Consider the following 13003-nt stretch of genomic DNA (forward strand, 5'->3'; position numbering starts at 1 on the left):
AATTGGGCCAAACAACTGTCAAGTTTATGAAATGCAAAACAACAGATTGGCTGGCGTACTCCTTGGCGTTCGTGAAATAGATCAGCACCGCAGACTTGACAATCATCCTCGTCCACATCGGATCCAGATGCTTCCACACAACTTTGTGTATCTATATTGTCTTCAAATTGATCTTGAAATTCATTAGTCTGTTGACGGGGCTGCAAAAATTCACTATGGACACATCTTTCGGGGGCCGTATGGATGGGATACATCGCAAAGCATCAAGGACAACAGACTAAGAAATTGAGATCTGGATCGATTTCTAGATGCCAAATCACCGTGGTGGGGTCCTTGGGAAACAAGTCGAGTGTTCTTTGCTCAGAATAGTTGAGGCCGCGCGGTTGAGATGATTCGTCCAAGCCATGAGAGCTAACAATTTCAATCAGATGACGGTCTAGTTTTAACAGGTAAGCCAATGCAAAAAGCAAAATCTGCTGTGTTACATAAAAAAGACTTGTTTTCAAGGTAATAAGTAACGTTGCTGGACTCTTGTTGATGAAATCAATATGAAATCGAGCTGCAAGGACAGCATGGCGATTAGCATGAAATAAGTAATTACGATTAACTGCTAATTAGGGACTTACTGCAATCAAAATATTTGGGCAAATTTTCCATATGGGTCACGTTTGGTTCGCTGTCTGAATCTTCACTGCTCAACTCCTGCGTGTCACGACTAAGGGCAAGGGTGGCAAACAATTCCACTAAAATACCGTCATCGACAACTTCTGGTTGAGGAGTTTTGCTTTCTTTTGCGACGGGTGGATGATGATGGCCTAGACAAAACAAGATTATCCAAATCAAATTGATCAATTGAGGATCGTAACTCTTCAAGGCACAACAGAATAATTACTTACCAGTCATTGTCGCTGACACCATACGTCTGTTTTGTTCCTCCCACAAGAGATGTGCTCTTTGCGTTGCGTGACTAACGCGTTGACCAGGTTTGATGATACCGTTGTTGGAATGAGTACGATCGGAGCATCCCTGACTGATACAGGTGCAAAGTACCTTTGAATGAGAGGGCATGCTGGTGAGATGGAAGGCCGAGTGGATTGGTCAGGAGGCGGTGCAGGTGAAGTTTCGCGGTTTCACCTTTGTAAATAAATATGTAACCCAACTTACATAATGATGTAATGATCAACATTTCAAAGGAAATGCGCATCAACGACACCATCCTTGTTTACATAGCACATAACCCATGTACTTGATGCGGAAGCTTTCCACAACAAATGTGAACTGTTGGTAAATTCAAATGGAAACAAGTCTCCATCGTAACTGAGTCACCCGTGTTTCATTTTTCACTGACAGTTTTTTATCATTTCTATCAAATATTTACATGCAAGCATCTTGGATAATGAAATGGATAGTATTTACTTGAAAACAGTCTAACTTGAGAAATAACAAGCCTTTTACAAGATTGTAATCAATGTTAAAGTTTCTCAATCAAATCAACGTAATAGTCAAGCGGGGGTCCGTCAATTTTGCTATTGAGTGCTTACAGTTTGTAGGTTGATAGGGATAGTAGCCAGGATTTGTCGTAAAAGGTATTTGGGAGGCCTACTTTGTAAGACATACTGCTAATCTTGGGGTTTTGGGGACGTCGCCGTACTCGTGGCAGCGGAGAATTGCGTTTTTGGGGGGCATACTCAATCTGGCGGGCCCTCAATTGATCTAAGGCAATCATAATGCGTTCTACGTGTTGGCTTCGCCAAGGAAGTTTGTGAACAACGGCCCGCATTGGTAATCCCCGGCGTACAAGAGATGGATCCGCCTTGTTGTCCGTCTTGTCATCACTGCAACACTGTTCAATGATTGGAACCAAACCAACCAAAGATGGACGAGACAATACCTCCTCTAGACGCCATTGTTTTAACTGTGAAGCAAAAAAGCTGGTAAGCTTGAGATGCGTATGATGTTTTAATATGAAAGGTCAACTCACTGTTGCAAGGCGAGTACTTTTGCGCTTCTTCTTTTGCTGCGAAGCTAATTCCTCTGGTGAAAACTTCTTCCTTTCACGGTACCTAAATCCACATTTTTGGTTAATGTTAAAAATCTGCAAGTTCCTTCAAAGTGTGGAAAAGGCAGCTACCAACGTTCTCGTGAGGTGGCCCTGGATGTGTGTTGTGAAGTAGTCTTTGATATTGTCTTCGTCACAAACCTCCTCAGTTAGTGGGTCATATTCTCCACTTCTGACCACTTGCATAAAAGTGCTCCTAGCTAATTCCCAAAGGAACCGATTTGCAGGACTATTGATTGCTTTGGACAAATCTGGCCGAAAAGATTTCACGCGTGATCTGCGCATTGCACGCCATATAATTCTGAGGGCTTGCGGGCTTGCTCTTGAATTTCCGGGCCCGTCACCATAGGGGAAGCAGGGGTCAAAATCCTCGTCCGTATCCATGGGGGAATAATCGGGACTGGAGTCGGATTCCTCTTCTGACTCTTCATCTGACGAATCTGTGAAGCCTCGTCTAATCCACGCGCGGCGCTCCTCTGTAGTGGCAGGAGGGGGAAATTGACCCGCACAACGGCCAAACATTGTGGCACAATGTTGCCGCACATATTCCTAGCAAGATAGCAGTCAATATTTGATGCAATGATTGAGCTTAATTTCTGGGGAAACTTACTTGAATTTCACAATTTGGGGCCCTTCCTTGTGATGGGGTAGTTGGGGTATCAATGTCCATATTATCGGATATAGGTCGAGACCAAGAACGGCCAGAAACACGGGTTGCAGGGATTGTTGATGAAGCTGGTGTGGCCTGGGTGTTAAACACACCTTCACGAGACAAGCCTGCGATAGTACTGTTTAAGCTTGTGAAGCCTTCGGCGATCATTCTGATTGAATTCAGCGACGCGGTTCCTATTTGGACTGAAGTCCGTGCGAAAGAGTTGAGTGAAGAAACCAGAGCTTCGAGATTAGGCTGAGAGCTAGCAACGTTTTTGTCGTCCCTGTGGGACATCAAGACATCTGAAGCCCAGTGAGAAACTGATTCTTGCAAGGGCTTGGGTCTGGCTGGGTCTTGCACGGGCTCGGGTCTGGCTGGGTCTTGCACGGGCTCGGGTCTGGCTGGGTCTTGCACGGGCTCGGGTCTGGCGGGGTCTTGCACGGGCTCGGGTCTGGCTGGGTCTTGCTCGGGCTCGAGTCTGGAAGCCAAAAATGGATCTTGCACAGGCTCGGATCTGGAAGCAGAGTTGACAGAAATTGGTCGAGGTAGCTGGGTAGGTTGAGCCACGGTAGGATTGAGTGGTTGTATGGAAGTTGTGTCGGAATTATGCATGTCAATTAAATTAATATCATTTGTAATGACATTGGTTTGGGGATCAGCCACCGCTTGCGCTTCTGCAGTGACTTGTTTCTTGATGGCAGTGACAGAAGCTGGCCGCCTGAGGTTGTACCGGGGAGCGTTTTGTTGCTTGTCGGCGAACAGGAGTTTATACTTCGTGAGCAATACTAGTTTAGGGTCGGCAGACTTAAAATGTACGTGATTCGCCTCCAGTATGGGCCTAATCTGTGCTGCTGTTAACTTTCCATCCGGATCTAACAAGGGCAAGACTTATCAGTGATATTATCAGACTTAAAGCAGTTTAGTGTGCTTACCAGGCCAATCACGAATCTCATTTTCTTCCTTGTTGAGATCAACTGTGTGTGAACAAGTGGCGGTTCCGGCGGTCACGGTGGAATTGGGGGCAGGAGCAGGCGGCAGGCTAATACCGAGAGTTACTGGTATAGGTCCGGGCGGAGGTGCGTTTATAGTGGGAGATGCAATTGCGGCACGAGATACATCTACAACTGGAGGTATAGGCCTGCTATCATCATCCGAGTCTTCAATTACCAAGCGTTTCTTGGTTCTCTTGCAAATGGTCATACCAGTCGGTGTCATGTTGAATGGGTCAGGTGTCGCTGTAAGGGTGCCTATGGGGATCGCGATGAATGGTGTTTTCCAATGATTTGTTTCCAATGATTGGTCTGGAGCGGGTGTGGAAGGAGCTAAGTCCCTGAAGGATGGAGGAATTGAGGGTCGGCTTGCTGAGGATGGTTCAGCAGAAGAGTTGCCTAGACAAATATTGGATGTAGAAGACTGCGGTACAGGCTCCGGGGGTGTGGCGACCGAGTTGACAGGGTTTTCTAGCAATGCTGAGGGTACTTCGACTTCTGGTAATTGGTTGGGTGAAGCTGGATCAGATAATTCAAATGTGCTACCAGGCTGCAAGAACGCGTTATCAGTCGGACTGGGAGGCAAGTATTCCAAAGAGGATTCAGATAATTGGGAGAATCCGGGCGATGACGGAGAGCTGACAGGGTTTTCTAGCAATGGTGAGGGTGCTGCTACTCGCTGAGCAATCACTTCAACTTCTGATAACTGGTTGGGTAAAGCCGGATCAGATAATTCAGAGGTGCTACCAGGCTTTAAGAACAGGTTATCATTCGGACTGGGAGATGAGGATTCAGATAATTGGGCGAATCCGGGCGATAACGGATTACTTATAACTGGGACTGTACCGTGAGTAGATATATTGTTTTCGGGAACTTGTGGCGGAACAAATACTGAAGCAAGTTGTTTGGCCTCTGAGACAGAATCTGTGGTTGCGGAAGTGTTAGTTTTGGGTGCTTGTGGCAGAACCAATACCGAAGCAATGGCCTTTGAAGCGGAATCTTTGACTTCGGACAAAGAAGGCAAGATACTAGCGGCGGGAGTGTAATTTTTGGGAACTGGTGGCGATTTTGGTGCAACTGGGTCGGTCTCTGACACAGGATCTTTGATTTGGACAACAGCAGCTGGTCTGACAGGTTCTGGGGAGGTGATCGACTGGGCGGGCAACTCAATAGCCGGCTTGAGGTGCTGTGTACTGGTGAGGGAATCCAACTGAATAACGGGTGGTACGAATGGATGAGGTCGAGTAGAAATCAAACTAGAATCAGTTAAACGTTTGGAGGACGTAGGTTCCTTGTGTAATGTCGATATGTCCGGGGTGGGAGTGCACAATGGTGGAAGCAAATGGGAAGATGGAAGCAGTTGCTGGTTGGGGGGGGTATTTATATCTTGAAGACCGTCTAATCGCATAAAAAATAACAACACAAATGATTAGAACACTGAACCAAAATTGCAAGGAATTGCAAACGTACACAGAACCAGTGATGAGGATACCCCTTCCAGGTCACTGAGGACTTGTTCAGGTACGGGGCTTCTTGGCAAGAGATTTTCTTCATTCAAAATGGTTCGAGGGATGATCGGAGTATGCTGCGCTGTTTGCGTGTTGATTGAATGACTGTTGAACGCACTTGAACTTTCTGAGTTTTTAGAAACACTAGAAAAGGGGAAGCTGCTGAGGTCGCTCAAGAATAGTGGCTCTTGTCCCAATAGACCAACGCCAAAATCAGATAAAGGAATCATTTCAAGAAGGGGGTTGAGCCGCGCGGTTGGCTCAGGAATCGAGATGTCATTGTTGTTGTTGTAGTCTATCAAAGGAAAACTAATTGAGTCGAGAGAGGGGCACAATGCTACATTGTTTGTGGTTGCGGTGTGTTTGACGGGCACACTACACGTGAAATCAATCAAAGGCAGCGAATTCGAAATTTCCGGATTCCCAACGCTGGTTGGGTGCTCTTCTTGCAACACTTGAGTTACAGTAAATTTTGATCGTCGCGTCCTGATCCACTTTGGTCGCGGTCGCACTGGAGGGGCGTTTGAAATGCGAGCTCGTTTGTTGCTGTAATCATTGTCCTTAATTATCACGCCAGAATTAGCTGCGGTTCGATTTCGAGAAACAACATTCAACATAAAACGTACGTGGCGGATGGTCGGATTATTTCCGTCAATAATGTGTTTTCCTGCTTTGGCCGGTGCCTTGCTGCAAAGTGCTTGGTTTGCTTCTGCGTGTGCCTTTGCACTAATCCTGGTTGAGCGTCTGATGGGTGGGTTCGTGGAAGTATCGAGTTTTGATTTCTTAGCTTGCTTCTTGGCCAACCAAACTGTGCGCGTGCGCAGAGGGGGTAGTTTCTTATTATCCTTCTGAACACGACATCGCTTCCGACTTGTCCACTTATCCACCGCTCGCTCTTAAAAATAGGTTATTAGCGCAAGCTGGACAGACAATTGTCAATTAGCAAGCAAAGGATTTTACTTACTCGACTTCTTGTTGCTAGTGCTTGGTTGTTTCGAATTTTCTCTCCGTCCTTGCACGCATGTCTTGAGGCTGTTGTATAGTTGCTCCAGGACGTTGCGCCGAGCGCTTGATTCGTGTTCAATTTTGTATTCCGCGAGTACATGCTTGAGACCAGGTACATTCAGATCCAATGCGGCTGTTTCAGGCTGTGTTAGCCAAGCTCCACAAACTAATGAAGAGAGAGCTGAAGATTGAGCGCCAAATCTGATCATATTTTGAATAGTCTTACCTGGCCAGTCAAATCGTTGTCCTGCCAGACGAGGGCGGTTGGCTAAGTGTTGGTGGTAAAGGGTTACAAGCCGCGGGCGAGAGCAGTTTGAGCAAGACACTTGGTTAAGTTCAAGATAGTGCCTCAACTGCGCCACTGTGAAGATGGAAGAATCTACACATGTATTTACATACGGGTAATATATTATGTAAGTTCACACGATTAAATTTCAAATGTGGATGCACACACACTTACCTCTCGGCCAGCTTTCGGTGATGGACTCCTGCGTGCGCGGTTCAATAATATTGCTCACCAGGGGGGAATGTGTGGCACTCTCTGGAGAGTGCCAAGCCGTAACTTTAGCTGTGGAATTGTCTTATATCAATCCAATGTCATCCTAGAAGTCATCCCCAACTTATATCTATCATCATGCTCATGTCAGCGTGAAATCAAACATGATGTGGAGGGTGGAGTTATTTTTCAACCAGTCTGAACTCATGAGTAATTCAAACTGCTGTTGAACAAGTGTCTATCCTGTATAGCTTGGTTTTATCAATTTAGGGGTGTGGACTATGTCTCTACCAGTGGATCAGTCTAGTGCAATATGGCCTATTTATATGTGCTTTATATCTACCATTGTTTATTCTTAAGATGATGGATTCAACTAAAGCAATCATTATTGGTCTGGTCTAGGTACATGATGAGTATAATGCTTTCTGCGAAAATTCCTGGGAGGAGTGATGTTGGTGACAACTACTGATCCGTGATCTGGATTCGTTGTTTGAAATGCATGGTTGATGTGCCAGAGGCATGTGCAAAGAACAGTTAAAACCGGTTGACAAGTGGTGTATGGGCAGAATTCAAGGCAAAGTTCCTCCAGGAAGGCAAATGCAGCACGCACACCTGTACAATTGATTTCCATGTAGTTCGAGCCCAACAACAGAGCTAAACCCACATCATCACCTGACCAGGAAGTGCCTTGCCAAGGGGTTCTGATTGCTTGCACCTGGACAATCAACTCACATGTGGCATGCAATGAATGTGCACTCATAAAAACGTGCCAACAGATGAATGTTTGGCTTATGAGCACCTAAGTGCTGGTTCAAGGAAGTCACATTTTGAAGGTTTGGTGACCAAGAATTGAAGGAAATAGGTGTTGTTGCCTGTCCTGCTTAGATTTCCCAGCAAACAGGAGTAGTGCGCCAACATACTGGACATTTTCATCAATTTTCTTGGGTTTGTTTATTATACCCTATGCCAGATAAAGATTGCATCAGTACAGGATGCTCTGGAGGCTAGCCATAGTCTGGCATATCTTGCTTGAGGCAGGAAAGCCATGTGGAAGGAGCAATGATTGTGAAGATTTGACCCACCGACAATCACATCCTTCCTCTACCTGCCATTTTTGGCATAGTTGAATGATGTCCCACCCATATAATGAGCTTGCCATTAGCGGCAGACTTCAAGCTATGGTGTGTCATCTAATTTGTTTGTGCCACAAAGACAAGCTTTTCTACATCTGTAGCCACAATCAATTTTCATGTTTGAACATCCAAACTCAAACCGCACCTCAGGGTCAAGGGCCTGGGGATGCCAATGCGAAGCAACTTTGTCGGCCACATGTGAGCAATTACTATTGCTTCCCAACACACACAATCAGCAACAAACAAAATCATTTGTCCTCGAACGGCCGAACCAACTCTCCTTCTACCACGAACTAAGTCCAATTGCTTTCGGCAAATGGAGACCGCGTACTGTCTGGGGCAATTCATTGTGCCCATATCATCATCTCCGATCTCACCCGGCACCAAAGCCCCACAGGTGGGCTTCCTGCAACGCGGTCGACAGCAAGTACATGTGTACGGCGTACGACAGACAAGAATAGGAGATCTCAGCATTGCTGCAAGCAAGCACCTCGGTCCGTTACTTGGGCCAATATCGGCATGTTCAAGTCCAGTCACCGGCAAAAATATCCCACCTACCGATCCCAATATCATGAAGCTGCGGGCTTTTGTAGTGATCCGTCGTGCGTGCCAGCCCGAGCTGTGGGGTTGTGTATTCAGCCGTTTAGAACACGTGGACCGTATCCGCACGGCCTTCGTAGCTGCACAGGCAGAGCTGACACCCATCTGGAACTACAACCCAAGCCTCTTTTTCGACATTGCTCATGTGGCCGAAAGACCTGAAGCAAGTGCAATAGCAAGATCAGCTGGGCTTTCTACAGCTCTTCGCCAATGCCGTACCACGTTAAAGCCTCATCAGCTGACTGCCCTTGAGTTCCTGCAAAAGAATGAGTCATCCAACAATGAAGCGGTGTCACTCTGGCACCATCCCTCCAATGCGTGGATTCGAAGCTTCCTGGATCAAGCGGGTATCAAGACTCCGGACATTTTAAACCAACCCAAGTGCCGCGGATCTATCCTCGCAGACGACATGGGGTTGGGGAAGACACTGACAACCCTAGCCTTAGTATTGAGCACTGCTGATGCTGCTGTGGAATTCCAATGGGCAGATTGGGTCAACCGATCAGCAGCTACGTTGGTGATTTGCCCCCTTGCAACACTCTCTAACTGGGAGAATGAGATTCGCATCCACTTTAAGAATCAAGCAATCCCTTATCATGTCTTCCACGGTCCGAATCGCAAAGAGCTCAGTAGGCAGAGCTTGCAATCTGCTTTGGTAGTGCTGACAACCTACGAGATGATTGGGGACAGTGGAAATCACACGAATTCTAACCAACTCACAATTGAATCACTGAATCTATGCTGGTACAGGGTTGTTGTAGACGAAGCACAGTGAGTCACATGGTCTACGTAAACCTCCAAAGCTCCGACCACACACTAATGCTGGATGATGATGATACAAAGCCTAATGAGGAATCCAAACGCGAACCGGACCCTCAATATTCAGCAACTCCGCTCCTTATTTTTGTTATGTTTAACGGGAACACCAGTCCAGAATCGCCTGACCGACCTCCAGAGCTTGATTACATCATTGAAGATTGCGCCGTGGGATGACGAACTGATCTGGAAACAATGCCTCATTCCAGGAATGAGTGTTGGGGCCCGAGAGGCTATCTTAACTCTTAACCGCCTCATGCACTCTGTCTGTTTGAGAAGAACAAAGCAAGTTCTCCTAAACCTTCCAGAGAAGGTTGAAACAGCGGTTGTAGTGCGGTGTGCCCCGCCATGGGAGGAATTCTCGCGTGACTTGCACACACGGTTCATCCAGGCGTTTGGCAGACTACGCGAAGACGGGGCGCATTGGGACCCTGCTGAGTTTTTCCGGCAATTGACGATGTTGCGTCAGTTTTGCAACCATCCAATCTTTGCACGCGAGGAGGTGCCCGTCCAAACAAACTGGCAATGGGAGGATTCCGGCAAGATTTTGCATCTGATTGGTAGTCTGCAGGCCTTCTTAAGTGGAGAGAGAGGGATAGCAGAGCCCAAAGCAGTGGTTTTTTCAAGTTTTGTCTCTTTTTTGGAAATGTGAGCATGTGTGTTTGGCTCAATCACTCCACATGGTACAGGCACTGATTTCTGCTCTTTGAAGTATCGGAAGGGCTCTGGAGGATAATCACATTGGATTTACTTCACTCACGGGGGACTTGACTGTGCGACAACGTGACAAAAACCTCAACCAGTTCCGAAGCAACAGCAGGTGCCAGGCTCTTCTTGGATCTCTACAGGCAGCTGGGGTTGGAATAGATTTGCGATGCGCGCAGAATGTTTATCTGATGGCAAGTGTCCACCCGCTTCTTTCAAAAGGCCTCCAGCTGGCTGACATGATCCATGGAGGTAAAGGAACCCAGCTGGAATCCAGCAAATGAATTTCAAGCCATCGATCGACTGTACCGTTTGGGTCAACCAAATCCAGTGTGTGTTTATCGGTACTACATACAGGGGAGCCTGGAGATGAACATCTATCAAGTCCAGAGACGTAAATCAGAATTGGCAGTGTAAGAAACACCCTGCATTCTGCGATCAGATTAACGACTAGCATTGCTAACGACAGTCCCACCGCAGGCTGAGTGTACCATGCGGAGGCAACGAGGAATATGAGTGTGCTCAGCTTCTCATGACAAACCTTCTGGGTTGAGAAGATGATACATACCGAACTGTGCCCCTTCAGTCTGGCGTGACTAGGTTTGGCCATTCTACAGGATCCCGTGTATTGAGAAGTTCTTTTTGCGAATTCAAAAGTGTGTTGAGATATTTTGGAGAGTAGCAGTTGATCGGCATGTTGCGCGGCACATCTTTAAAGCTGTCCGATGGGCCTGAATTGGAAGGTTGTCGTCGAGATTCAAGAATGTACTCATGGACAAAGAGGCGGCCGTTGGTGTTCAACTTCTTCTGAACATAGATGGCATCCACCTGTGCCGCAAATAAATTGAATTGGTCTGATCTCCACGCCAGGGGCAGCTTGAACAGGTTGCGTGGGGGTGTGCTTTCGGTCTCCGAGGTAGCTTTGATGTTGTCAAAGACTGATTGGAGGTCAGGCTGGATGGGGAGTGAGCAGAGTGTTTCCAGACGATGTTGGCGAACCTGGAAATGAGGACGTCTTAGCTTATTATAAATCTGAGGAATAAGAGGCAATGTAAGAAGGGACACCGTCTACCTGCATGCGGATCTTGGATTTGCATTCAGATTGCTTCTTCTTCAATTGCTTCTCCGGTGAGAATCGACCCAATCTAAGGCTGTTTTGCCTGCCGATGAACCAACGGTGGAGCAAACCTAGTTGGATGGAAGTGTTTGAAGCCTCAACAGGATCCATGAAGAATAGCTTCAATGCTCCGGCTCTGTATGCATTCCGCCAGTGTTTCAGAACAAAATTGGCGAAGAGTTGGTTCCAAGGGGCGTCCCACGTATGATCCCAAGCAAACGTCTGACCTGGGAAGTTAGAGGCCGATAGGTCTTGAAGAAAGATAGTTCTAAATAGAGGGTGGATGGTTTGTGTTTTTCCTAAGAGGGCTGCTGTCGGAATTGGATCTATTGGATGTGTGAGAATAGAATCGGGAAGATTTGAGCCGACATGGAAGTTGTGTGGAGCGGGACGAGTCTTCCATTCATTGGATGCGGGTTTTTTGGAGGATGTCACCAGGTCAAGCAGAGTTCTTATGAAAGCCGCAAGGCTGCGGGCGCAGGGTGAATTGGAATTGGGGATGAACGTTGAGTAGGTTGCGTTGATTTGTGCGACCCCACGTGGCGGATGACCGTCCAAAAAGTTGGCCTTCGACAGCGACATAGAGCGCGCAGGATGAGCGGAGGTGGGAGGATCGATTTGGGAGGAATCCACTGACAAGAGCCTTATTATAGGATCAGTGAGCGTGGACGGGTTGACCAGACAAAGGGGAAATGATTGGACGGTTGATCTCAAAGGGACCAGGCATGTGTGACATCTGAGACAGGCGGTGGTGGGACGTCGGTGGTTTTGGTGCCACTGCCTGTCCTGAAGTATGATTGCGGCATTGTCCTCCCTGATGTTCGGCCGAACATCAGGGAGGACAAATGTACATGCTTGACATGCATGGTAGAAGGAGGATTGTGAGTAGCAAAGCAAGTGTTCAAGCCAGCGATTCCCCTTGTACAGTATTTGTCCTCCCTGATGTTCGGCCGAACATCAGGGAGGACATAAGGTTTGAGGGGCCGAGATGATATGGCAAAAGCAGTGACATGTCTCCGCTGTGATCTTGACGGGGCCTGAGAGCCGGTTGATGCTTGCGCCGGATTAGGCACCCGTCACTATTATGCAGGAGCCACAGTCGTCTCGTCTGGATGGCAACTAAAGAGTTAGCTCCTCCTACTCCACCTCCTGAGGAGGTGGAGTACAGATGATACCAACCGGCATGTGTGCTCATCTGCTTAAGCTGAGGCGTGCGGAAGGGAGGAGCCGACCTAAATCCAAGTCACTGAAAGCACCATGTGAGCCTCTCACTTTGGCCAAACTGACAGCAGTGTGTACACTGGATTGAGTGCCACATGTGTTCACAAATGTCTGGTGTCTGATGTTTGACGGACGTGGGCAGTGCCTGAACAATGAATATTGGCCTCCACCCTCTTTGTTGGTGTGGATGAGGACACTGTTTGATCTCATTGCGCAAAGTAACAAGGCCGGTCGACTGGCCAACCCGCCATGACATTCCGGGAGTAGTAGCATGACAAGTGGATTCTTAGTATCAACGAGGATCAGATTAAGGAAGACTGTGGCTTTTAAGTCGGCCCTGTCCACGCAGACAGATTGAGATTGTCAGTGACATCCTCACTTGCTTGCGACTTGCGAGGGAGGGAGAGAATGCTCACTGTAGGATTGGGAGGGTGGTATACCACAAGCTCACAATGTGCGTTGGTGTGCACCTTGTGTATAGCCAAAGCCGTCCGTGTCTGCCCCAATAGGACCTGTAACAGCATCAATATTGGTGTCCAGGAAATTAGTCTGCTGATCTGTGGTGCGGATTTCAAACATGACGGACCTTTGCCTTCACGATTCCTTATGGCATTCCAAGCCGCTTTAACATCAGGAACTGCCCATTGCGGAATCTTCATGTCATAGGCGTCGGCATACAACTTCCCCTGCATCTTGTAGACC

General features: G+C 47.5%; 2 protein-coding genes across 2 annotated transcripts; both read right to left on the reverse strand.

Annotated features, from left to right (window-relative positions):
• Window positions 1-263: 263 nt before the first annotated feature.
• On the reverse strand, window positions 264-1068 carry PtA15_12A195 (uncharacterized protein; the record flags this gene model as incomplete). The annotated part of the gene is made up of 4 exons (XM_053161780.1): window positions 264-436; window positions 530-559; window positions 627-815; window positions 897-1068. The coding sequence occupies 4 exons, from the start codon at window positions 1066-1068 to the stop codon at window positions 264-266; spliced, it is 564 nt and encodes a 187-aa protein (XP_053025764.1).
• Window positions 1069-1537: 469 nt separating this feature from the next.
• Window positions 1538-6422, reverse strand: PtA15_12A196 (uncharacterized protein; the record flags this gene model as incomplete). The annotated part of the gene is made up of 10 exons (XM_053161781.1): window positions 1538-1915; window positions 1982-2063; window positions 2136-2608; window positions 2670-3583; window positions 3644-4399; window positions 4547-4910; window positions 5171-5232; window positions 5327-5768; window positions 5835-6103; window positions 6173-6422. The coding sequence occupies 10 exons, from the start codon at window positions 6420-6422 to the stop codon at window positions 1538-1540; spliced, it is 3990 nt and encodes a 1329-aa protein (XP_053025765.1).
• Between the last annotated feature and the right edge of the window lie 6581 nt (window positions 6423-13003).

Source organism: Puccinia triticina, chromosome 12A (genome assembly GCF_026914185.1).
Source record: "Puccinia triticina chromosome 12A, complete sequence".
Lineage (NCBI taxonomy): Eukaryota > Fungi > Basidiomycota > Pucciniomycetes > Pucciniales > Pucciniaceae > Puccinia > Puccinia triticina.